The sequence below is a fragment of the Adelges cooleyi genome, unplaced genomic scaffold, assembly GCF_023614345.1.
Source record: "Adelges cooleyi isolate 19-005CV unplaced genomic scaffold, UGA_ACOO_1.1 ACOO_flye_CR_arks_rails_tigmint_CR_PRNA_8, whole genome shotgun sequence".
In the NCBI taxonomy this organism is placed as follows: Eukaryota; Metazoa; Arthropoda; class Insecta; order Hemiptera; family Adelgidae; genus Adelges; species Adelges cooleyi.
Window position 1 is genome coordinate 1,282,572 of NW_026096513.1, and position 25,574 is coordinate 1,308,145.

The 25,574-nt window shown below is 28.1% G+C and overlaps 2 protein-coding genes across 3 annotated transcripts; both read left to right on the forward strand.

The window, feature by feature from the left end:
- The first annotated feature begins 1,249 nt into the window (after positions 1–1,249).
- On the forward strand, positions 1,250–18,306 carry LOC126845740 (uncharacterized). 2 transcript variants are annotated; one of them, XM_050584608.1, is made up of 20 exons: positions 1,250–1,373; positions 1,453–1,613; positions 4,830–5,066; positions 5,277–5,463; positions 6,360–6,520; positions 6,593–6,724; positions 6,808–6,993; positions 7,907–8,074; positions 8,140–8,481; positions 10,376–10,528; positions 10,656–10,952; positions 13,749–13,884; positions 14,005–14,091; positions 14,346–14,473; positions 15,142–15,225; positions 15,285–15,489; positions 16,686–16,831; positions 16,911–17,126; positions 17,611–17,712; positions 18,178–18,306. In XM_050584608.1, exons 1-20 carry the CDS (start codon positions 1,274–1,276, stop codon positions 18,265–18,267), a joined length of 3,318 nt encoding a protein of 1,105 aa, XP_050440565.1. In that variant the 5' UTR covers positions 1,250–1,273; the 3' UTR covers positions 18,268–18,306. The 2 variants fall into 2 exon arrangements, with proteins under 2 accessions (XP_050440565.1, XP_050440566.1); XM_050584609.1 differs by having other exon boundaries at positions 4,830–4,970.
- Positions 18,307–21,269: 2,963 nt separating this feature from the next.
- LOC126845868 (uncharacterized) lies at positions 21,270–24,665 on the forward strand. Its single transcript, XM_050584857.1, has 3 exons — positions 21,270–21,530; positions 23,421–23,654; positions 24,546–24,665. Exons 1-3 carry the CDS (start codon positions 21,270–21,272, stop codon positions 24,663–24,665), a joined length of 615 nt encoding a protein of 204 aa, XP_050440814.1.
- Positions 24,666–25,574: the final 909 nt, after the last annotated feature.

Sequence of the window (25,574 nt, forward strand, 5' to 3'; positions counted from 1 at the left end):
ACTTATTATATGTACCTATAAATATATATAGATATTTAATTATTTTGTAAAAGAAGTGTTTATTTTAGTAAAATATTTGTAGTACGAGACAACAATTATTTAATCTTTAAAAACTGTAATTTTATTGTATTATTTGTATTAAGTTTATTGTTGTTTACAATGTGTATTTAATAATAATAATATATTATATAATTAATATATACAGGGTGGGGTGGAGCCGACTGACGAGTTTTGAGGGGCCATAAATAACGATTAGTAAAACTTAGAAAAAAGCAGTTTGTATTATTAAAATCAGTGTGAAATAACTTAAAAAAACTCTATTTTAGGGGTAAATATGAGTGATGCAAATTTCAAACAAATTAAGGTCTTATATTAGACCAAAAGAAGTTCATAAAAAAAATGTTGAGATCGGGCCGTGTGGTTTGACTCAGAATGCTCCATACATATATACATTATATAATGTGATATAACATTACATTGACAGTAAAAATTCATGAGGTATAATAATACTTTTAAAAGAATTGGTATTTTCAGTTTCTAGTTCTTAGATTATTATTTCAAACAACTATTGGATATAGGCACAATTTCAATTTTTAATTTGGGGGGGACTGGAAATTGTTTTTTAAATATATATAAGTAAATATGTTTTTGTATTTTAAAATTGTATGTATAACATAATTTTTTTTTGGTGGGACTAAGCTCACCCTAGCCCCCCTGTGTTTGCGCCTATGCTATTGGACCACGTACAAATATTACATTACTTAAAAAGATAACACACATTCACATTAAAATGCATCATCGTAGGCATATTATAAGACAAGTTATGTTCACGTAAACGTAATATTGTCGGTCATCACGCAAGTGCATTATTTTCCAGTGTCGATTTTACAAAAAGCTTCGACGAGTAGTTTAAGGCAATTCTTTGAAAACTAGTAATTAATAACTATAGGGTCGCGGATATGGCGTATACTTAACGCTTTCCCGTAACATTTAAACTTCATTTCCCCGCTGTAATTATTATTATTATTATTATTATAGACACCATACCACCCTATATAGAGGGTGCTGACAATATTGTGTTGTTAGCAACGACGACCGGCGGCCGGGGTCATCGCCGTTTCTCGCTATTGTGGTCAAGATTTGACATCATTGTCAGCGTCGATTATGTCATACCTATCGTACATCGAACACGGCACGTTGCGCTCACGAAAATTTCCATTTTGGTGAAAACAGACACATAATATATTATGTATACTTGCCATGCGCGTTATAAATGCAACGCGCCCACGTTCAACGTCGTAAGAATGTGCCGAAAGGCAATAAGTTCGGTTTCGGGCCGACCATGTGCTACGTCAACTGTAACTTGCCCAGGGGTAGGCGCATACAACTTGTGGAGTTCGTGTACCGAATAATTGCAGTGTAATTGGATTTTTTTTTTTTTGTTGCATTTAGCGTTGCCGATGAATCACCACGAGATAAAAAAATTTATTAAGGATGGCGACGTGGAGAAACTAGAAGACAAACTGTTGAACGGCGAAGGATACAAACTGATTGGACACTATTCGACGAACCCCAAAGTGAAACTATTTCTGCAGTCTGTTCCCGTGTACATGGTAATTGTTCGTATTTATTACATTTAATTAAAAGCCTATGATAAGTTATGCACACGCATATATGTGATTCAAAAAGAGGCATCTTGTAAAATTTCGGCATTTTCTAAAATTCATTTAGTGTGATACTTTTTGAACATTTCGAGATCAGATACGTCTTTGTTGCTAAAAAAATCATTTAAGTTATTGCACTTTGAAGTTTCCGAATGTTTTGGCGTTTTTCTCGAAATCAATTATGCCGACGAGAAAAAAGTACCTTTTTGCTTGCTCTTCGCCTTTTATACCTATTCTATTACATACTGAAATAATAATATTTTACAAATCACTTGCTAAGATATTTTACTAAACCTATAAACCATAATACAGGATAGCGCAAAAAAAGTATGTTTTCTCTAATTTTTTCATTAAAAAAAAAAAAAACAAAAAAAAGTATTAACAACAGTAAAAATATTATTAATTAGCTGTCAGCACTATTTAAGTGCAGAAATTATTGCAGTAGAAAAAAATTGTTTATCGTTAATCTATCTAGTATTCAAAATTACTCTGTTTCCTAAAGTATACAATTTTATTAGAACAGTGCTAAATAAAGTAATACTTCCATTTAAGTATCTAATATTAATTAATAAAGTGTAGGTATTGTACATAGGGAATTTGATAGTTTTAAAAAATATTAAAGAGTTGATAGTTTTTTGGCACAATTTTGAAGGTTAAAAATTAAAAATTAATCTAAAGGTAGATCACATGTGTACGTAGAGTAATATCATAGTAGAAATCTATCATGTCTTAAGTATTAATTCAAAACAGAAAGGTCAGGGGAACATTGGCTTAAAGGAATTCCGTAATAGATAAGTGATAAAAAAGTGTTTAGATGTGATGAGAGCTAGATTTACAACCGGGTTTTCAGGTGCTCTGCTCTTAATTTGATTGTATGTAAATATATTTTATGAGTAGTCGATGAACGCTTATAAAGATAAAATTATGTACCTAGTTGTGTTTAAGGATGGCTTAGAAAGCATTTACTTTCATTTATATACTTATTCGTAAATAATGCATTTTTTATTTAAAACATACAACTAATTTTGTTTAAAATATTATAGCTGACTTTCTTTAAACATCAAAAACAAGATTTCACCACAGAGATTTTTCCTAGCACCACTTTAAAATGAATGACTACCTTTATACCAATGATTGTCTTGATCATATTCAACTGTAAGACTTAAGAGTTAAATAATCGAGAGACAATCATATTGATATATAATTGATATTGATATATATATATATATATATATTTAAGCTGAGAACAGTTAATAAATGTAAAAAAAATGTATTGATTCAATCCGACTATTTTGCTCAAAACTATGGCAGGTCAAAGTTAAAACATGAATATATGTTATTTACTGCAAAGGTTTCCTAATTTTATTTCAACCAAAAAAAGTCTTTTTAAGATCATCAAAGAGGATGAGCAACGAGATGAGAAACTACATTAGAAGGTTTATGTACCAATCACATCTGATTTTTTATGGGTGAAATTTTAAGTATAAAGGATTTGGTCTATTGGTGTCAAAGATCCATTGATAGCTAAAGCCAGAGTCGTATAAAAATAACTGTAATATTATTCAATAGTTTTAAGTCTTTAATAATTATTTTTTGATATAATCAATATCTACTATTTGTTTTATTTTAATAGGTCATATTATTATTATGTTATGCCTAGTTACAACAGTATGCTTAGAACAAACAATGTTTTTGTTCTATAATAATATTATGTAAAATGGATAAAAGGGTACTATTATCCAAACATCCGCGAATAAAAAAGGAAATAAATTGTTAAATACAGCCACTATTAAATAATAAATAATATATTCATACTACATATTATACAGGTGATTCCTTTATCATGAGCCACTCAATATCATTGGGTTTCATAAGAAATACATTTTTTTTTAATATTGTTTTTATACAATGTGATCTCAATTAACCTCATTTTTTTTGGTTTTCCCCCGCTCACGACTTAGTTTTTTTGATAGCAGCTTTTGAATTTTAAACGGTAACGCATACATTTCATTAGCTTTTTAAATTGTGAATAATGTAATGAAAATGTTGACTGGTCGATAACCAATTTCGGATAACTATTTTTGAAGTTATTGAAGTTTCAAGCTTAGGGCAGGAGCAAAGGTGGAGTGTAGTATTATTTTTATTTGCGCTCACTTTCCAACCGTACTTCCCCTCCCATCCTAACTTTTAAACTCTTATAACTTTAAAAATAGTTGTCCAAAACTTTTCATTATTATCAACCAGTCAACAATTTTAGTACATTATTCTCAATTTAAAAAGTTAATGAAATTTATGTGTTACCATTTAAGTTTCAAGAGTTACTATAAAAAAAACTAAGTTGGAAAGGGGGTAAAAACAAAAAAAATGTGAAAAATTGAGATCACATTATACAAAAACAATATGAAAAAATAATATTTTATTTCTTATTAAACCCTATGAGATAATGAGTGGCTCATGATAAAAGAATCACCCTGTATACCCTTATATAACATACTTTAAGTTGTAAATTATTATTATAAAAATTAATATTATTGAACGAATTTTGAAAGATACTATATAGCAACCTGTAACCTATTTACCTATTTTAGAGACTGTTTAAAAATAATATATGGTATTTATCGATTGGCCTCTTTTGAAACAATTGCTTAGTCTACATTTTATACATAATTTATAGTGTAGACAAGAGAGACCATATAATTATTTTAGTATACACGCTCATTTTTCGATCTAAATTTTTAAGCGGGAACAAACTGGTAGTAGAATGTTTAGTAGGTAATTTTAAGAATCGAACCATGTATCTTTAAAAATAATAATTCTGTTTCAAATTTTCAAAAATATACTACCTACTAGAACCTACCATACACCAACTTTTTTTTTTATAATAACAGTTTGAACTGAACGATTTAAAATTGTTTATATTATTGTATACACATGTAATGTGAAATTCGGAATACTTACAATCTATACAGTATACATAGAAATATCCAATTAAATTGCATTTGTTAATTAATTATTATGTGTGAACAACATACCTAGTATCTTTTACAAGTTATTTTTTTTTAAATAAAAAAACAACTATAAAAAAAGAAGATTTTTCTTTTTTCAAATGGAAATGTTATTTTAGTTAATTTCGAAGTTGGTTAAATGTTGACGTTATATTTTTAGGCACGTATCGACATGCTACAAGAATGTGCGTGTAAGGGTAGTTTAAGGGACATGCAAGTGTTGCTGCAAAATGGAAATTCGTCAAGAAACACATACAAAATATCTCCGTCGAAACTAGCGTGTAGCAAAGATCTAAACGGCGTAAGTGTGTTACACAAGGCAGTATATTATGATTTTCCTGAAATAGTTGAATGGCTGGTGAAAGATTATCCGCAAACCGTTCATGTCAAAGACAGCGTAATTACACAATAGTTATATTACAAACCAAGTTACTGCAAATAAGTAATCATACAATTAGAAAGCTATAAAGAACCTTTAAGCTTTTGGTTTTAATTTTATAACTAACATTGAATTTTACTTATTTGCAGGGCTATAAATTATTTAACATTTTAAAAATATATATAAAAACTAAAATGTTGTAAATTTGTTTATATAAATTAATTGTAGACGATGCGAATTCCATTGCATTACATATGTTCGTGTTCTGAACCATCGCGGATTTGGGATTTAATGTTAAAAGCCGGCGCTGATCCAAACTCTTTGGATATAAATAAAAAAACTCCAGTTTACTATTTGGAGTGTAGCGAAAGTATTCATTTACCTAATCCAACTAAAAACGATTGCTCAGAGGAAGGTAAAAATTATTAAGATTTAATAAAATTGTAGTTAATTATCAATAATTCATTAGTAAAAAATGTTGAATAATACACTTAAACATTTTTATAGTTTAATAAATGTACAATTTAAATTTCTGCTTAAACGATTTCAGAATAAATTATAGTCGTCGTTTTCTTTTTTTTTTAAATGGTATACTATAAATAAATATAAATAAATATATATTGTTTGATTTGAGCAAAAGTAAAAGTAATAAACCGTTGTTAGAAATATAAATTTGTACATCAAACTATTATTTACTTGAATATTTGTTCTTTCGAAGTCGAGTTGGAAAGACTAAAATTATAAGCAATTTTTTTTATTGATTTATTATTAAATAGTACTACTATTTCTTATTTACTATTATGCTCACAAATTTATTTTGGTAAATAATTTTTAGCTTTAATATAGTATCTTAGTAAAAGTGAGCAGACTTGCGGGTAGTGTAGTTTTAAAACAAAGGCCAGAGGTTCCTCTGTAATAAGGGCGATACTGAGGGTAGTTGATTCCTTCCGAATTAAAGGGATTCATAATTAAAATTGCCAGAATAGCTTTTCAAAAAAATGAAATAAAAACAAGTTTAATCGATGACCTTAATAGTGCGAGTGCACTTTGAAAATGGTTCAATGTTGTAGCTGGTGGTTAGTAGAATTATAAGGAAAAATTAAAAAAAACATTTATTATCAGTACCTTAGAATTATTATAAATTATAATAATTGGTAAATGCACGAGAGGGGAGGCGTAAAGACTTTAATGTACAAGTAACTCAATTCATTACTTCATTATCTGGGTCAAAAGCTGCATGACCCATGATCACGCGCCTATGCTGTACCTAGTATGGTGTTTCTTAATCACTATTTTTTCCGTTTGTTGCAGAAATTCCTATTAAACCGTCTAATATAAGGATTTGGATTCACGAACGTAACATAGGCCACCTCGCAAGGGTAATTTGGAGTGGCTATGGTGATAAATTATTAACTGAAACAAGTAAACACACTACGGTTAATAAATTCCTGAAAGCTGTGCCATATATTTTAGTAAATGTTTTCGGTTTATTAGTGTTTTTCGATTGTATGATGACTTATTAATTTATAATATAATGTTCGCAGGGAATTATTAGAGAGATCCATAAGGCTGTGATTGATAATAATATAGCGTTGTTAAAAAAATTAAATCGCGATCCAGTTCCAAAAGAAGTATTAGCTAGCAAAGATATAAATGGCTTGACGCCATTGCACAAGGTTAAACATTAATACTGGTTTATTTGGTTATACTTTCTAGACATAATACGATAATTATTATACTAATAGCCATTTTTTTCTAGGCTGCTGGTTTAGGTCGACTAAGTGTAATTGACTACATTGTAACCAAAAATCCCAAAGTTGTTAATACGAGGGACGCAGAAGGTCGGACACCGTTACATTTTGCCTATTGTGCACCGCCAAAAAACGTTACTTCTGTGTATAATAGACTTGTGAAAGCCGGTGCTAATGAAAATTTAATAGATAAGGTTGGCATCGTGTTGCTTATAAATAAATTATCAATACATCTATGGTTATTATCGATAATTAATTTGAGAAAACGCGAATTTGATACTTATTAAATTAATTTCAATATTTCCATTGAACGAGTATCAAATAAATGCTATTCAACCATTCAACCATCTCGTACGCAGGGTTTTTTTATAGGACGTTTAAACAATTTTGTTCTAATATGGTACACGGAAATTATTATTATCAATTTTTTAATGACTGTCTAAACAGTCTTCATAACTGAGTTTGGTGTAATTCCATATGGATTCTATGGTATAAAATTCTATTAAATACAATTTGATATGAATTTTTTAACAAACGATAAAATATTGTGCAAACGTAATTAGAGAAGTTTTTGTCTAATAACAAAAATAGTAATATATGATCAATGAAAATAATAAGGTATTTTATCAATCATTTGATATTTAAAAATTGCACATCATTAATCAGACTATTTTAAAATATAATTTTATTGGTATGAACCATTGTAAATGAGGTATATATTATAAGTAGTTTATCATTTAAGAAGTGTTATGTCGATATATACAATTATAGATGTGTAATTAAGGACAAATTCTAACAGCTATTAAATAAATATTATTACAAACATTAATATAATTTTTATCAAATTGAAATGTTGTTTTCGTCATAGTGTATTATACCGTGTGATTTATTTCTAAGGGTTAAAAGTTAAAACTTGTATGGAATTTAATCATTGTAATTTGTAGTGACATATTATTATTTTCTTCATAAAAGAATACTCAGCTCCACTGAGAATTTTTCAGAGGGACTCAGGAGTATTATGATAATGTACAACATTTAGCACTTCTAATATAATACTTAACATTCTTTTATCCTTCTATATAGTTACAAATTCTTTTTTTTTTTTAGAAAGGAAAAATTCCAAAGAGTTACAGCACCAAAGCAAACGGTATTCCCGTCGATTTATTAACCGTTCTACCCAAAGCTCCAAGAATCGCTTCAGAATTTCCGTCCTCTTGGGATTGGAGCATTTTATACGATATTGCTCAAAATGAAAAAGCGAACGAAGAATCAAAAGTATTAAAACGTCTACGACAGTAAACGCAATCGATGGCTTATACATTTTTTATTATCAATTTTAGCAACCGAAAAAACAGGTTCGCTCGAATTTTGGTACAAAAGACACGCCTCTAAAAGTAGTCGATAAATTCGAAAACATCAATATAGATCTCGCAGATAATAATGGTGGCTTTTCTTTGAATGCTCCGCCAATGGATCTGGAAGAGATAGATGACGTGGAGCTGAAATCCAATGGATTAACTCTAGGAGAAGCTAGACAGGCTCTTAACAACGGATCACTAGATAATTTTTTATCGGACGGCGGTCCTCTCTATAGAACTAATAACATGAAAGATACAAATAACAACGTTGGGTCTAATATGACTCATAATGATGCATTTGGGAGTTCCAGTGATATAGCTCTAGTTAGAAACGATTTCTGTATTTTTCTGCTGTGTTAAAATTAATTAGCGCTAAGTAGCAATACTAGGGGTTTTGGAAATATAAATTCATTTTTTTATTATCTCAAAAATCTCAACTAATTAAATTATTGTGTCTAAGAAATAATCACTAAAAATAGATAATTATAAAATAGAATATATGATTTCAATGTATTTAAACTAAAAATCATAACACACATTATATATTTATTATTAAACTATTAAAATGATTAAATAAAATCCCATAACATTGGTATTGGCCTAAATAAAAGTAAAAATTTAAAAAAATTGTATAATGAATTTATTTAGTTATTAACTTTTGGATAAGTTTTACATTATAAAACTATTAACAACTGCTTAAACTATAAAAAAAAGCAATATTATAGAATACACATTATACAGAATATATGAGTAGGCTAGAATCAAAACTTACAAGATCCAAAAATAACATTTTTCAGAAAATTAAAAAAACTGAGATAAGGTTTCCCAAACAACAAAAAATGTATATTACATTATTTTAAAGTAGTTTAACAAAAAAACACTAATATGCCGTCAAAATATACAAGTTTAGCCGATAAACTTTTTTTTTTAAATGAAGTTAGGAACATGTGAGTTTTGACACCAAAAGTCAAAAATTCAAATTTCCATTTTGTTGGATATCGATGGTTTTTAGATCGCTCATCTGGGATAATAGGTATAACACTCTCCATAATGCATTACATTTATTTATTTAAAATCACAATTAATTGTTATATTATTAAAAAATTAGTATACAAAAGAACATTCAGTGACATCCACATTAAAATATTATTGTTCTGATTATATATATATATATATATATATATATATATATATCATATCAAAAGACTTCCAAACAACTGAAAAGCGCTCATCATAATAATTTGGATCATAAAAAGTGTAAAAACATAACAATTCTGTCAATGACGTTTAATTATCGAAGAAATGAATAATGATTCCGGGTTTAAAATATTTCGGTACCAAAACTTATATGCTTTGATATATTCTATGCTCCAGTGGAACTTGTTAGTTATGATTCTAACCACCACGTTTAAGGATACATATACAAATGTTCTTATGTTTTTAAAATATCTGTTAACACATTCAGATTCAACGTCAAAAATCCTATACTGACGTTAGATATTGATCAATGATTATTATTAATTTGAATCACTGTAATACAATATTAAATGAACTTTTACATATAAAATATAAAATGCCATGCCAACATATTTTTAATATCAATTTTAAATGATTTCGATTTTAAAAGACATTTCTTGAACATAAATTTAATTTATAACTATGGGAAAATTAAAAATGTATTCCATCTATGCTATCGATTGTTGATGTAAGAGTTTATTTTACTTCTTTATCGGTAGCTCAATATTGGTTGGAATAAGTTTCTGAAAATATTCCAATGTCATAAACATATTATATGACTCATATCATTTTTGCTATCATTAATTTGAAATATACTTAAACGATTCATTTATTGACTTCACTTGTATAAACAAAAAAATAATGTAATAAAATATTGAGATTTGAAATATATAATTTATTTTTGTAACATTTTAAATGAAGAACAATTTATTATTTTAACAAAAAATTACTTTTCATCATAAATGACTATATTAAATTTAATACGGCAATAATGTAATGTAGAAGAAAGTTCTTATTTCTTTTTGCAAAATACAAAAATAAAACAGAAAAACTTACAAAATAATGGAGGAGTTAGGGTTCAACGATTTTAGAGTTCAATCTACTGATTATTCGTAATTTGTAACAATTATTCTGGTTTTTTCGCTATTTCACATTTTTTTTAAAATTAATTATTTACTAAATATTTTTTTAACCTTTTTAGGAACGCAATGATTCGGCAAAAGCTGTTGTGGTAAAAGGCAGTTTGAATGAAATTGCTAATTATATTTTAGATGGCAAGCACGTGCGACTTTTAGGAATGAAATCAGATGATCCAGCTATTCAAGAATTTTTGGATAAAGTACCATTTTATGCAGTACGTAAATATTTTTTTTAAGTCATTGAATTAAATAATAAAAAAAAAAACTAAATGCAAACTATTAAGTATGTAACACTTGTTTTTGTATTTTATTTATTAACTGTGGACTTACATGGTATTACAGAACAAAATAGACCAGATTCATCGATTCTGTTCAAATGGTGATCTGAATGGGTTAATGGAGGTTTTAGATAGAAGAAAGTTTTGTTTAGCCCGTGAGTGTAAGACAGGGTTGGGCTTAACCCCTTTACATATTGCAGCATTATACGAACAATTAGATGTGTTCGGATATTTAGCAGCTAGGTTTCCTGAAACTTTAAAGTTAACCGACTTTTGTGGACGTTCTGCAATGGATTACGTAACTTTACTGCCGGATAAAACTCTACTTAATGCTTTATTAAAAACGGACAATACTTTAAAGGTGTGTATAATTATTAATGGAATTTGTTTATAATATACATATTACATATATGCATGGACGTATGGATTATTGATAAACGGATTTTTAAGAAAAATAATGTACTTGGTAATTAATTTTATAAATATTTAAAATATAAGTATATTAAAGTAGTTCTTTTAGTATAATATGTTTAGCCTGTCTAATTTGCTTAGATGGCAAATATATGAGAGTGTAAATTGAGCAATTGCCAAGACAATAAATAATTTCATTAAAAAAAAAAAACCAAAAAGAATACAGAGAAAATTGTTTTAGATATAAAGAGTACGTCATTACTAAGGCGCTAACAGGCAAAAATTGAGGGGAGCCACCTATGATTTTAACTTGCAGAAAAGCTAGGAGGAGAGTTTTTCCCTTCCCTGTGTCCACCCTTGATCATTACCTAATTTATTACCGAGTTTGGTATAGGCAATTTTTTGTAAAATCTTAATTTTAATTATGGATAGGAAATAGGGGAGATGAAACAAAAAGATTAAGTCTGACAAATAAAATAGACTAATCGAAAAAAAAGCTTTCCACAAATTAGATATTTCTTTAATTATTATGACTGGTTTTCAAGTGTTCTTTAAAAACAATGTGTTATACATAAATATTTCAACTTTAACTTAATTTATTATTTTATTACAAAAATAATTGTAATTTTTTTTTGTTAAAAATCGATATAATAAATAAGTGAAACTATTGCATGTGAAAACATCAACGGAAATAATAAGCATTATTAATAATTATACTACAAAATTATAATTTTAAAGATTAAAATAAATAAAAATACAAAAATAATTGGCTTGAGGAAATGTATTATTTAAAATTAAAAAAAAATAACTTGTAAGAAAATGTTGAACGACACAGCAAGGGTAATTTAAAGATTAAAGTTAATTTTTGTTTCTCATATTATTTTATGTCTAAATACATAAATTTTCAGATTTTCGAGAAATAAATGTATAATTCAAATAGGTAACTTAATGGGTATGATGGCGTAGTACTAATACCGGATGCACTCTTTACAAGAGCCATTTAATAATACAAGTGACAGCCACTAATATTATTTTAAGAGGGAATATCGTAGATCTTTTTAATATCTAACACGTTTAATTGCATGTTAGAAGCTTCTATTTTTAATATTTAGGAGTGATCTTAACTCGTGATCAAAATCGATTGTGTTAGTTTATAAATTTCAGCTATTAGTCAGAATAGTGTATATGTACATTATTTACATTTTATTCGGGCTGGTAGAACGATTTTTTATTGGACGAGCATAACATTAGACCTCGGTTAAAAAGATAGGGGGTTAAGAGGATACCACACCACCTATTTATTTAAGAGTAAAGTATAAGAAATTTATCAGTAAATCTTCACATAAAGCTAACATTTGTATACCCTTAATATATTAACAAACGCAAAAGTTAGTATAAGTTCTAATTATAACTGCAGTTATTTAGCTATTTTTATACAAAATTATGTCTAAGTTCTAGAAGAGATATTAAGCAATCTTGAGGATCTTACAAAGTTGAATTCGGACCAGATAAAGTTTCACAATTTTGTTACAGCAAAATCATTTATTACCAATTATTATATTACTTATAGAAAAAAACATTTACGCTAAAAATAATATCCTGAAACTTACACGAATTAACCGAAAAATAAATTAACATTTTTTTTTTTTAATTGCCTAAAGGTATTTTTATTTAAACGACTAAAAAAATCCTTATATATATAAATCAACAGGAGTATTAATACATATATTTGAGTAATAAATATATATATATTAGGATGGTCCAAAAAAAATTGTTCTATTATTTTTTGTTCTTTTATTGAGAATAAATTATTTGGATGAAAAGATAATTTTTAATATTTTTTTTTGGTTTTTAAACCCATTCCTAGATGTGGTTTGGGCCGATATTATATCAAAAGTTTATTATTTTTTTTTTTTGTTAAATAAAAAAATGTTTAAAAAAAATAATTTATATGACTATTATCAGCATAAAAAAAAAGAAATAATGATATTCACTTGATAAAAAAATATGAAATTGCTAATGCTACTGACCAAAATAGATGGAAAAAACTGTCCTAAACAAAACGGATAAAAACATTTAGATAAAATCTATAATAGAAAATAAATATAACTTTTACAAACCTATTTCGTTTGTAGTTTTCTTCTATTAATTTTTCGAATAACGTAAAGATATTTTGTAACAAAGTTCTTTTTACCGAATTTTGTTATAGAATTAGAGTACAGAAATAATAAAATAATACTATGAAGTTTTAAAAATAGACGCAAAATAAAAAAAAAAAGAAGGAATAACTTTGACTTATTATATTATACATATATGAACTTTCATATTCTTTTTTGTTCAATCATTGGACATTTAAATTGTTGTTATACTTTAATTAATTTCTCCTCCAAAAAATAAAAATATCAAACGTTTGCTGTTTTTAAAGCTTGTTACGTGTTTATAAATAATAAAGCTATGGCGTTCGATTCCATTTTTAATGTCCTGTGTTTCAATATTTGACATTATAATTTTTCGGGTCATGTCATATGGTATGTAATGACCATCGATAAACTTGATTTTTGATATCTGCATAGTATATTGTACATTTTGGATGAATTATCGAAGTTTTGAATTTACTATTATAATTCGCCTGACTGCTGGGGTAAACTAGACTGTAGTTAGATTAGTTCGGGAGACGACAGAAACATGCAAACCACTAGTTGTTGTTATACATTGTATCCATAGTGACTGTATGAAAAATTCATAGGCGTTCCAAACCGACTACCACGCGTTACAAAGTACTAGACAGAAAACCGAACCATTCGAACCAGAGAAGATACGTGAAGCCTTGGGCTACGTTGTGCAACATAGAGGTGAAGAACGTACACATTCGGACATGGATAGTAAGTTTAAAACAATTATAGCGTTTGGGGAACAAATGCACTTTACCGGGCACTCTTTTTTTAAAATTTATTTATACCGCGTTTGAATACTGAAAAGAGTTATTATTAATGTTCATGTAGGGTCTGCCAATAATTCGGGAAAAATACTATCTTCAGTGATGAGTGCAAGTCGGTACACCGACGAAGACAGAACATACTTGACTCAAGGTATAATGTCAATATAGTGGCGTTACAACACATTGTGTTATCTGTATAATAATACATTTCTACATGTTTTTTTCTATTAATTAAATTACTGAATAATTTAAAAACAAATAAATAAGATTATTATAACTGTTGTGAGACATAAACATACAAGTTAACTGTATTGTGTTTACATTAAAATTTATTGATTGTGGTTTAGTTTAACACACGACAAATGTGATTTTTGTTACAATAAAACAACATAATTTATTTTTCAGCCGTTGGAAAACCTTTATCATCTGGACTGAAAGAACTAATCAAACGTAGGCCGTCCAATCCTACACTTTACTTAGCTGAACATCTGACCAACCATTGTGATGATCAGCAATCCGACGAGGAAACAGGAGTAAGTTTGAAACATGGTTTCAGAAAGGAATCCGGAGTAAAAGTTACTCAATTAGAAACGATATAATGTAATTAGGTATTAAAATAATTTTATTATACCTACTAAATTGTATTTTTATTCAGTCGAACTCAATAAAAAATAAATGTATTTATTTGTTCTTTTAGTATTTCAATTTGTTCATTAAAAAAATGTTTGCTCTTATTTATAAATAAAATCAAAATATTAATAAATAACCACAATTAGTTTTAATAATTTCACAAACCCTTACAATCCAACGTGCTTGACTATATTCTCCTTTTACACGAGAATTCCTATTTTCTATTGGCTTTCAATTGTATTAGGTGTTTTTAAATTCTATACATTTGCGAAAAAAAACAAACTGAGTTTTATACTATTATATACGATGAAAAATATACTCATTATTATACATTTAGTTTTTTTTATAATTATTATTTTCTGAAAATTAAATTTATAGCTACAAAAACATTATTAAAAAAAAAAACGATAGCGCCTACTTCCTTTCACTATTTTTATCAATTGTGTATTTTATTCTTTTTAAGATGATTTCGATGATTAAAAACAGCTTTTAATATCTTATTTACAATCGGTAATGACCGTATCGACTATACATTAATCATTGTTAGTCAACGCTATTATATTTTGTATAGATCACAGAAAAGAAGGGTATTGCGCATCCTCAGCCTTGGGACTTTTTCAAATATTATCGCACGGCTTTTCAAATGATAAGTCGCGTAAGTTGTGTAATGTTTGTGGTTTAAAATTTGCAATAAACCCACTCATTTGTGACTAGGATGAATATGGAATGAGTATGCTACATTACGCTGCGTCAAGAACACATAATCGAAATGCATTGTTCCATATGTTAGAAGAGCTCGACACAAACATTGGTGTACGAGACGAGGCATATAGGACACCGAGAGATATAGCAGTTATTGCTCAAATCAGGGAAAACGTGAAAACTATTGACAAGTACATAGTTCACATTATAGCCAGAGGTAAGTTTCAGGACAACTTGAATTTTTTTTATAAAAAGCTAATTGAGTGGTGTCGTGACGTGTTTTCGGTGTAGGTATTATTTAAAAATATATTCTATGGTGTAATATTATAAATTTAAAATTTAGACCAAGAATAATATTATTATTACCTTTATCAAAATACAAGGGGATTTATGTGAATATTCTAAAAATTATGAATTTATAGATATTATAAGATTATTAACGTGCAGATATACAGTGTATACTAAGTTTAGGTTGGGAAATGACACTTTTTCCAGGTCAATTAAACATATATATGAACTTAGCCTAAAAAAAAGTTTCATAAAACTAATAACAAAAATAAAAATAATAGCCGTTTTCATAAAAATAATTCAGTTTTTAACAATACTTTATCGGAATAATAAACGTTGTAATACAATGTTTTCCTATTTTCTCAGTGGAAAATACTTTTGATTTATAATTTTTTTTCAATAGGACAGGCTAATAATTACACATTTATAATTAATTTTAAGTATTTAAATTGTATTTTTAATAAAAAAAAATCGATTAAAAACATTCGTTAACTTATGTCATTAATTGTCATCGGGTTTTGATTGGCAGATATATGCGTAACGCACTATATCATAGACACAAAATATGTTTCCAGTAGTGACACACTATCTAGTTCAAATTGACCTACCAACTTGGGACACACTTACAATTAATAAAATTAAAAATAATAAAACGTAATATGGGATGAAATAATTTATAACAAAAACAAATTAATTTTTAGGATTAATAGGATATTTCTATTAAAAAAAAATAGAGTTAGGTATACAAAATATAATTTGTTTATAATTAAAAATGCCTAATTAATTGTGATTAACACCGGGTTTTGGTATTCTTAATGATTTTAGTGTACTTAAAAAATTGACAGAATGGAAACGAGTATTACACGAGTATTTTTTAAGATAAAGGTTAAAGAATATAACAATTATATTCTTTAACGTTTATCATTTATATTTAAATATTCGTTTATGTAATTTAAATTATAAGAGATCATTTAAAAAGTTGTACCTACATTCAAATTCTGTCTTTATTAACCTATAAACAAAATATTTGCTTTTACTATTTAATATTAATAATGCATAGGATTTATGATTGTCTCGTTAATGAACTAGAAATTTAAATTGAAACATTCACGTTATTATGTATAGGAGAACAAAATAAAATCATAGATTTATTGATGGAGGGCTACGATCATATATTAGATGTGGAAACCGATACGGATATCATGACATTGGCGACAGAGAGAGGACACTCGCACTTGGTAGATATGTTAAGATACATACCAACATTTGAAGTAAATAATATATTGTGGTCAATATCTACGCAATTATCATTGTGTTTTTAAATGTAACATTTTGTTCTGCACACGATAGGAACAAAGAGAAAGACTTCATAGAGCAGTTAGATTAGGAAATCAAAACCTAGTAGAAGAGATGTTGCAGCCTATGGACGACCAGTGTGTCATGTTGGCAACGGCAAAGAACGAACGCGCTCGTTGCAGTTTACATATAGCGGTTTTAAGCCAGAACGAGGAAATAGTGCGGTTTTTAGGGGAAAACTTTCCAACTACTTTGAGCGTCTATGATAATGTAAGGCATAATTATTTAAAAAAAAAGTTTTATCCGGCGTTCTACGATTTCACATTATATTTTCATCTATTCCAACTCTGCAAAGTCAATCGAAATGCAATTACACTAATTTTAATGAGTTTGTACTGGAATATTCGAGATGGAGCGTATTGTGATCTAAACAGTTCTCCACTGAAAGTTATTTATTTCATTAAAAGCGCGAAACTGTCCATTACTGACAGTGCTCGTAGAAAACAAAATATTTACCTACAGATTGTACTAATGTGTTCATCAAATTTTGGTCAAAACTCGTTTGCGCACACGATTGATTAATTGAAATATTTTTTGATAGATTATTTATAATAATATTAATAATAATAACCAAAATAATAGTAAAAAATAAGAATAATAATTAATAATAATAACCAGACTACATATTATGTACTTTGGTTGTATTTCCCACATTTTAAATAAATTGTGCATGAAGAGTTGTATATGTTTTAAGATCGAACGTACAGCTTTACATTATGCAATGGCCATGGACAAAGTGGAAGCAATAAGCGCAATTTTAATCACTTCTGGAGCCAAGCGCTTAACAAAAGATCTGGTATGTATCTGGTAAACCACTAATTAACATTTACTACGTTTGTATGCAGTCGCTAATGAGCATTAACTTAATTCGGTAGTTAGGTACATATAAACGTGTATTAACTTAATGGGCATTAAAAGTTTAATTCGATTTGACAAATCCAATTAAGTCATACTCCAGTATTAAAAAATATTATAATAATAAAAAAATATAATATAATATTCCAAAAACCATGGGATAAAGAACGACCATATTTTTCATCATAGAATATAAAACATTCGAATTAATTTATATCTATACGTATTTAATACTAATATTTGAACTACGACGTTTACGGGATAAACCCGTACACTAATGCGCATTAACTTAAGTTGAATTAATGCGTATTAAGTTAATGCGCATTAGCGACTGAATATAAACGTAGTAATTAATATTTATGTGCTATTATTGTAGAACATGTCATACGATATAATGTGTTTACAGAAAGGCAAACAACCGAGTTACTATTTCATGAATAAAAAGGACATACACAAATTACAGGATGAAGAAGATGAATTACGTTTACAAGTTTAAACGTTTCCTCACATTTTTTATTTAAACTTGTTTATAATATTATAGTTATATCGAGATCTTAGAACGTTGTTTGTGATGTATGTATTTTCTATTATATGACGCTCAAACAATTATTATAATAAATTAAATATTTTTATCTATTATTACATAATAATATGAACGATAGTCAAAAAGTATAGAGTGAATTATTAATATTTAAAACTATTGTACTAAGGTCATTTAGCCATAATACAGAAACTTTATAAAAAATAATAAAACACTAAAAATCTATGCGATATTTTTAATGAGCATCCGAGATACCATATCGTCTTGTTATTTTAGTAAAAGGTAAGGAATATTTAAAACAAATCATTATTCCGCTCAATAAGTATTAGGGTTTTACAAATTATAAAAATACCTGGAATTGAATACTCTATCGAAAATTAAAACTTAGCCTTATAACGAAAACATAATTTTAGTGTTGTATTAATATTAGTATAGTAGTGTTATATTTAGTGTATAATAATACAGCGGTGTAATTAGGGGAAGGGGTAGATCCCTCCTTGAGATTAGAAATAGTATGGAAAAAGTAAATATTTTAGCCTTATACCTTTATATAAACCCCGTGCAGTCGTTTTCCTTTTACACATATTATATTCAATAATCATTTTTTGTATACCTAAGCAAATATCAAACTAGAAGAAATTCAATACAGCATTAACTATATTAAAATAAATTCGATGCGAATCTATACGGATGCGGATTATAGTTTTTACAAAGGCGTTAAAAGATAATAATAAATGATTATGATACATTTTATTGTTGAAAAATATTCTATAATCAATGTATTCAAATCAAATTTCCGTTGTCAATTTTAAATAAAATATTTCCAGTGTACTACAAAAGAACCTCTGGTGTATTGACATGATCGCGTATTTAACTTAAATGCACTTTAAGTTCCGCATGATTTATTCACGATTAAAAGGACTAGCTAATTATTTATAGAAAAATCAGTAAAATGATATGAAATATCAGCACTATATATAAATCATTTTTGATGCTGATAGGAAGCGTCACGTTTATGTATGGATGAAGTGATTGAACGCATAAGCGTTTAAGACGGTTGCTAGCAGGCATTATAGGGGTGGCCCTTCGACGATTGTGGTGTGAACCAAATAACCTATCAACTCTAAAGACGATAAATCATCGTAAATATTTATAAAATCAAGTAATCAGAATTCATTAAACGATTCGATATGGGATCATTCGTCATACTTCATGAAAAAACAGCATAATGTATATTTTAAAATAACTATCTTAATATATATTTTTAAATATTATCAGTTATGAATTGTTAACTTGTTTGGTACTCGGTACTTGTCGTGTACATGCATTACACAATACAATGTTACCGATTCATTAAACGTAATAACTGAAAGAGATAAGAACAAAAATTGTTACATGTAAAAGTCTGAAAATTAAATAGCAAAAATAATTATGACGCTAATATATTTGTAAAACATAATAGTGTCAAAACAAACCAATTCGAGAAATGTTCAAATTAACAAATAAAAACCATTGCAGTGAGGTAGGGGCATAGTAGGGACGGAGCAAAGTAGAGTGCGTGAGGTCACAGGTCTTTAGTAATTATTATAACTAAAAGTGATAAAATAACTTTCAAATAAACGCTTTGTTACGAGCTTAGTAAATGGTAGAAATACAAGAATTTGTATTTTCAAGAAAATCACATAGAGGAAAGGGTTTATGATATTTAAAGTTTGTCAATATTGATAGATAGTTCTTTATATTAAGACTATTCCCTACAAATTTGGAACTAGTTCGACTATTTTGAAAAAAAATGAAGAGTACTGTAATTTTAAGTTAAAAAATATGTACACTTTTTTAGTGTTTTAGGATTTTTTAATCTAACTTTTTTTTTAAATTTTTGGCTTATTGTTTTACTTTTAAGGTACGATTTCCCATCTATTGAGTTGTTGCATGAATAAATCAGTTCAGTGGTATCTAAAATATCGTAGCGGGTGCAGACACAAAAACAAAACAAAATACATTATTGTTAAAATAATACCTTTTTGACTACGCATCGAAGTTAAATACATAATAAACAGCCCTATATAAACCCGGAACAAAAAAGTATTGACAGCATATACTATATGCCATATAGTCTACGATACAAATATCTCTTGATTGTTTCCTACAAAGGCCATTAAGCTAATGGGTGGATCGGTGGTTAGCATTGGGGTTTGGTCCATTGGGAGTTAACCTTATGCGAAGTATTTTAGGAGCACCGTAGCGCTGTTCGTCCAAAATCATTACTGTCTATTGCACTTTTCTAGTCTGCTGACAATGACAAAATAGTTTCGGGATTGTCGAAGGAAAAATATAAAAGCTTATTATAGAAAACACTTAAAACATGTTTATAGACGTGGATTATTATTATTACATCGAATGAAATACGTGTACAGGTTTCAATGTTTGACGGGAAAAGCAAAAAAACGTCTTTTTGGTCGGTGGTACCAAGACGATGACCATGGAAATTGCTGGCCAATATAAAGAATTTAACTATGCATAACCAACATATAGGCAATTTGTAAGGTTTTGCAATATGCTGTTTAAAAAGAAAAAGCGCATAAGAGGAAACAAAGCGGAAACGAGACTACTGTGTGTAGTGTTCATTGTTTTGTAAATAACAACGTAGGATAAATTACCAAAATAAGTATTTTTGCCTGCTAAACGGTGAAAGCTTGTAAAGATTTTATATTAAAACATTAATTTTATTAATTTTGTAATAATTTCATAAAAAGGTACATGGTACATCATATTATGTGTTTTTTTAAATATTTACATGATTTGTGAATATCTATTTAGATATTTATACACTTTTCAGTGTTATTTTTTATCACCAAGAGAGTGTCAACAATTCATAACAACGACCTTACAGTGTGTTTTCAATACAAAATAAACTGTTATTTTAAAAACATTATTGACCCAGTTTGTTTTTAAAAATGACCACTAATAGGTGCGATTACACGTGGCCGTTTTTCGCTCAATCTCAGCAGATATTCGACTGGGATCAATACAAGTATAAAAGTCATCCTTCTAAAACAAAAACGGCAAACGAGCAACATGCAGCGGAAAAAATCGAATTCCGCAACTCGGAGACTTTGAAGACAATACCGAATTCGGAAAAGTTACCATTCGATTTCAACTCTCGTCCGAAACTCATTGTTGGCGACCAGCAACCAATCAACCATTACCCTACGGAGGCAAGTAAAGATGTATAAACTCGTGTTGGGAAATGCGAAAGTTTTCAGTGATTTGTTTTTCAGTTTTTACAAAAAGATTTCCACAGTTGTTTGTAATTGATTGGTTTTACTGTAGCCAATACATTATTTAATTCCGTCGGTTCTCCGTTTATCCTATTAGAAATATTGAATAGCCTAACCTAACCTAATCAGAGGTTTACATACTATGTATAACACATATCTTATACTACTGCTGTATAATAATACTGACTTTACAATCATTTGTTATTTTTATACTAAGTATAAGTGAATAATTAAGGTCTGATCACAGTCATGAAACTTATCAGTATAAACAATAAAAAGCTTACTAGAGAGTTATTTTGCATTTTAGTAATAAACAAAATACACCATGCATATTTGTGAAGACAGCCATAGCATTTAAATCGTTTAAATATACTATTATAATAATCATTTACAATCATTATCCTAGTAGATAGCTTACACTTTAAAGCCCTTGATCAACAAAACAAACACGTTATTATAACCTAATATTTATTTCCATAAGTTTTAAATATAAATATAGAGTATATAGTTCTCGTAAACTATATTACTATGTATTATTTAGAATGGTAAATAATAATAATAATTTATATTTATTTATAATAAAATATGTTAAGTGTACATTGTGAGATATAAATTCGTATTTGGTCTAAAAGGTTTTCGCTGTTGATAAGACAGGATAATTTAATAAAACTACCGTTTTATTTAGGGTTTATTAATATTTACCACCTTTAGGCTTATTAATTTTCTGAAACAATATAAAACAATTTTAAAATTGAAATGTGCTAGTTAATTGGTGTATTGTGTTGTTAGGTTTTCGTACCACTATATACCATTGTAAAAGCATATCCTGTTTGCGTGCAAATAAATAAATAAACAAAGCCTTATTATATTTTCATAAAGTTTCAATATTTAATCTGTTAATTATAAATGTAATTTTACAAAATTACTTTAAATGTTATCATTACTACATAATACCGGTTAATGCCTTACCCGGTAATCTGAATATTGCAATATCTTTTCACATTATATTGTAGTATAATATATTTTACTCCAAGTAAAAATTGTAACTTTTAAACAATAGTTTTTTGTATTAATGAACAACAGGAACTCAAACGTGAAAAGAAAACCTTAGAACGGATGTTTAACCATCTTGATGTTAAAACGAGGCAGTAGAAACTAGGATGAGAAAAAGTAATAGGGCAACATGGTACATTGACTATGTTTATTACTTTTAGACAAAGCCAAGTCTTTTCCATTAGGTATACGATTATTATGTGTACGATGGTGGTTAAATGTGTGTATCAACGTTTTCTTTTCAAGTCGAAAGTCATGTTATTACTTACATCATACATGTACCTACGGATGTTTTAATAATTAATATTGTTCAATATTACTGTTCTTTGTAATTAATCCGGCTGTTTAGTAATGGATTATTATATTATAATCCTTTTAGACCTAACCTATGAAGAACCCGAAGAAATTTAAACTATAAAGAATCATTTAAAGAAGTATGAATTGTAAATTACCTGTTTTAATATTATTTAGCTACATACTTTATGCATTTATAATAAAGTTTAAACTAGGATAACACGTTATTCTCGAATTTACAACCATTCAAAATTATTTTGTTGTTATATGGAAAAAAATTTGAAACAAAGTTTGCATACAAAAGTCACAAACTACTTCTTAATAACTTATCAATTATATTTTTATAACTAACAAATATAACAATAACTAACAAAAGTTGTACATTCTTAAAAATAAATAAATAACAAATTCTGTTTATAATAAGTTCTTTAATATTCGACCCTTTGCTAAAACAATAATTTGAATTATTAAATATTATAGACGTTGATAAAGTACGAAAAGGACAAAGTAGAGTCGAGATACAAGGTTCAAAAGTCAAGACCCAGGGTTTTTAAGTGCCCTCAAATCAGTTTCGATGATATTTCAGATGACCGAAGGGATATAATATGTAAATTTGTCTACAACACTACAAAGTCAATGAACGAGCTTACTTCTGGAGTTCCGGAGTGCCGGAGTGTGTCTGTAGACTTCCCTTTAAAACCATATGGAGATCCGGTAAAATTACTACTATTTTGTTGTTTTAAACATGAATACGTTTGATAAAAGTGATAAAACTGTAGTCAAACAGAATATTTAACAACGTATATCTGCGTATTTACAGAGGCGTGCGGATCATTGATTTTTTGACGCGGTACCTCCTTATCCCAGAGAAATCACAAGACATTTTTAAAAATGTTTTTAACAATTTATAATTCAAACTACAACTTCCATAGGAGAGTGGGTGGTTAATAATTATACATGGAGTGGTTCAAATCGTTAAAAAATTAAATAAAACAAACGTTTTTAACAAATACTATAAATGCTATTACCGGAAAGTCAATGGTTGGGGGGGGGGGGAGTGAGCCCGAAAAAAAGACCTTCTGGTATTATCATTTATAGTATTTGCTTTTAATAATTTTTTACGAAAAAAATCATCTCAATTTGCCTCATTTATTTAAATTTACCTACTTCGCCTGATCCTTATCTAATTATAAACTTTGCCGTTATTATACTGTGTAATAAATAGGGTATGTATAAATGTAAATGTGTCATTCGATACTTAGACATATAATACCCTACGGGTTAGGTAAGTGTATTGTGTTACAAAAAGAAACACAAGTATGGCTTAAGAACAAAAGGACCGCGGTCTTTAGTTTATATATACTGGAAAAATATATTTTAAAGAGTCAGATTTTTATTTTTTCGTCGCTAAACTTTATTATTTACATCAATGGGAAAGATGGGTTTTCAATGGTATAAAAATCGTATCCAACAAATGGAAACCGTATAGTTTAACTTGACGTTTTTGAGTACCGCATAGTGAACCAAAAAAAAAATGTATTTTCCATGAAAAAATAACTACATTTACAAATACTTGTTTAATTAATTATTTTCTTTCCTTTGAAGGGTAAATTCAGGTCACGGCCAGTTTATCCGGATTTAGCGCCTTTTAGAAATTATCGACAAATTAGTGTTGCCTGGGACGGACAACAGAGACGAATTTTCGGCGGAAGATCTATTGATTAGTAAAAACTGAAGTAAAAAAGACAGCTGAAATTTCATTTTAAATAAAAATCCTTGATCGTTATAATGGTCAAGACATAAATAATATAATAAATTAGGTAATTATCATTCGTAAGATCATGGTACTCTATCCTTAGTGTGTTATGATTTAAGTCAAAGTAACTTTAGAGCTCTCATACAACTATCCTTTACAAAAGATAGACAAGTAAGTATATAAGTTATTGTGTTCTTTATTGAGCTGTGTGGTGTCTTATGTCTAGATGGTACATGGCGATAAAAATGTATCATGTACAAAGGAGTGAAAAATAATTCACCATAAACCGGGCAACCAACAAAGAAACATCTTTTTTTTTTGTGTAAATATCAACCGATCGATAAAGATTAAATGGGTTAGATGGACAGATATATTATTTTCACCCATTATCGTCGTACCTCCATTTCTTTAAAAGAATATATTGCAATATATTTGTAAATTAAAAAAGGCTTCTAGGTTGGCGGAATCGCGATTGAGGTCAAAGGTCTTTATTATTTATTAAAACTTCTTTGGCATTCCTGTCTAGCCTATAATTTAGGGAAATGACTTTTGCTAAGTATTAATAAAGCTTCGATAACATAAAAAAATCGTTATTTTATAATCCAAATTAAAGTATACCTTTTTAATATATTTTAACCACTCAATTGTATTGACATACATATTTTACACTTAAAATTATTATTAATACATAACTAATACGTGTCATAAAACATCATGTGTAAATACGGTATGATCAGAAATTAATGTATTGTTACACTATAGTTAGTGTTGGGACATAAATCCGGATACTTCAAATGGTTAAATTTGGATCAATGCAAATATCCAGTTATCTATATATTTAAAAATGAATTGCTGTTTCTTGGTAAGCGCATCACTTG

Coding starts and splice junctions, on each gene's coding strand:
- LOC126845740 (XM_050584608.1), top strand. CDS start 1,274: ATGCAACGCGCCCACGTTCAACGTCGTAAGAATGTGCCGAAAGGCAAT. Junction 6,994..7,906: donor ATGAAAATTTAATAGATAAG/GTTGGCATCGTG, acceptor TTTTTTTTTTAG/AAAGGAAAAATTCCAAAGAG. Junction 10,529..10,655: donor ATAAAGTACCATTTTATGCA/GTACGTAAATAT, acceptor ATGGTATTACAG/AACAAAATAGACCAGATTCA.
- LOC126845868 (XM_050584857.1), top strand. CDS start 21,270: ATGACCACTAATAGGTGCGATTACACGTGGCCGTTTTTCGCTCAATCT. Junction 21,531..23,420: donor TCAACCATTACCCTACGGAG/GCAAGTAAAGAT, acceptor TAAATATTATAG/ACGTTGATAAAGTACGAAAA. Junction 23,655..24,545: donor TAAAACCATATGGAGATCCG/GTAAAATTACTA, acceptor TTTCCTTTGAAG/GGTAAATTCAGGTCACGGCC.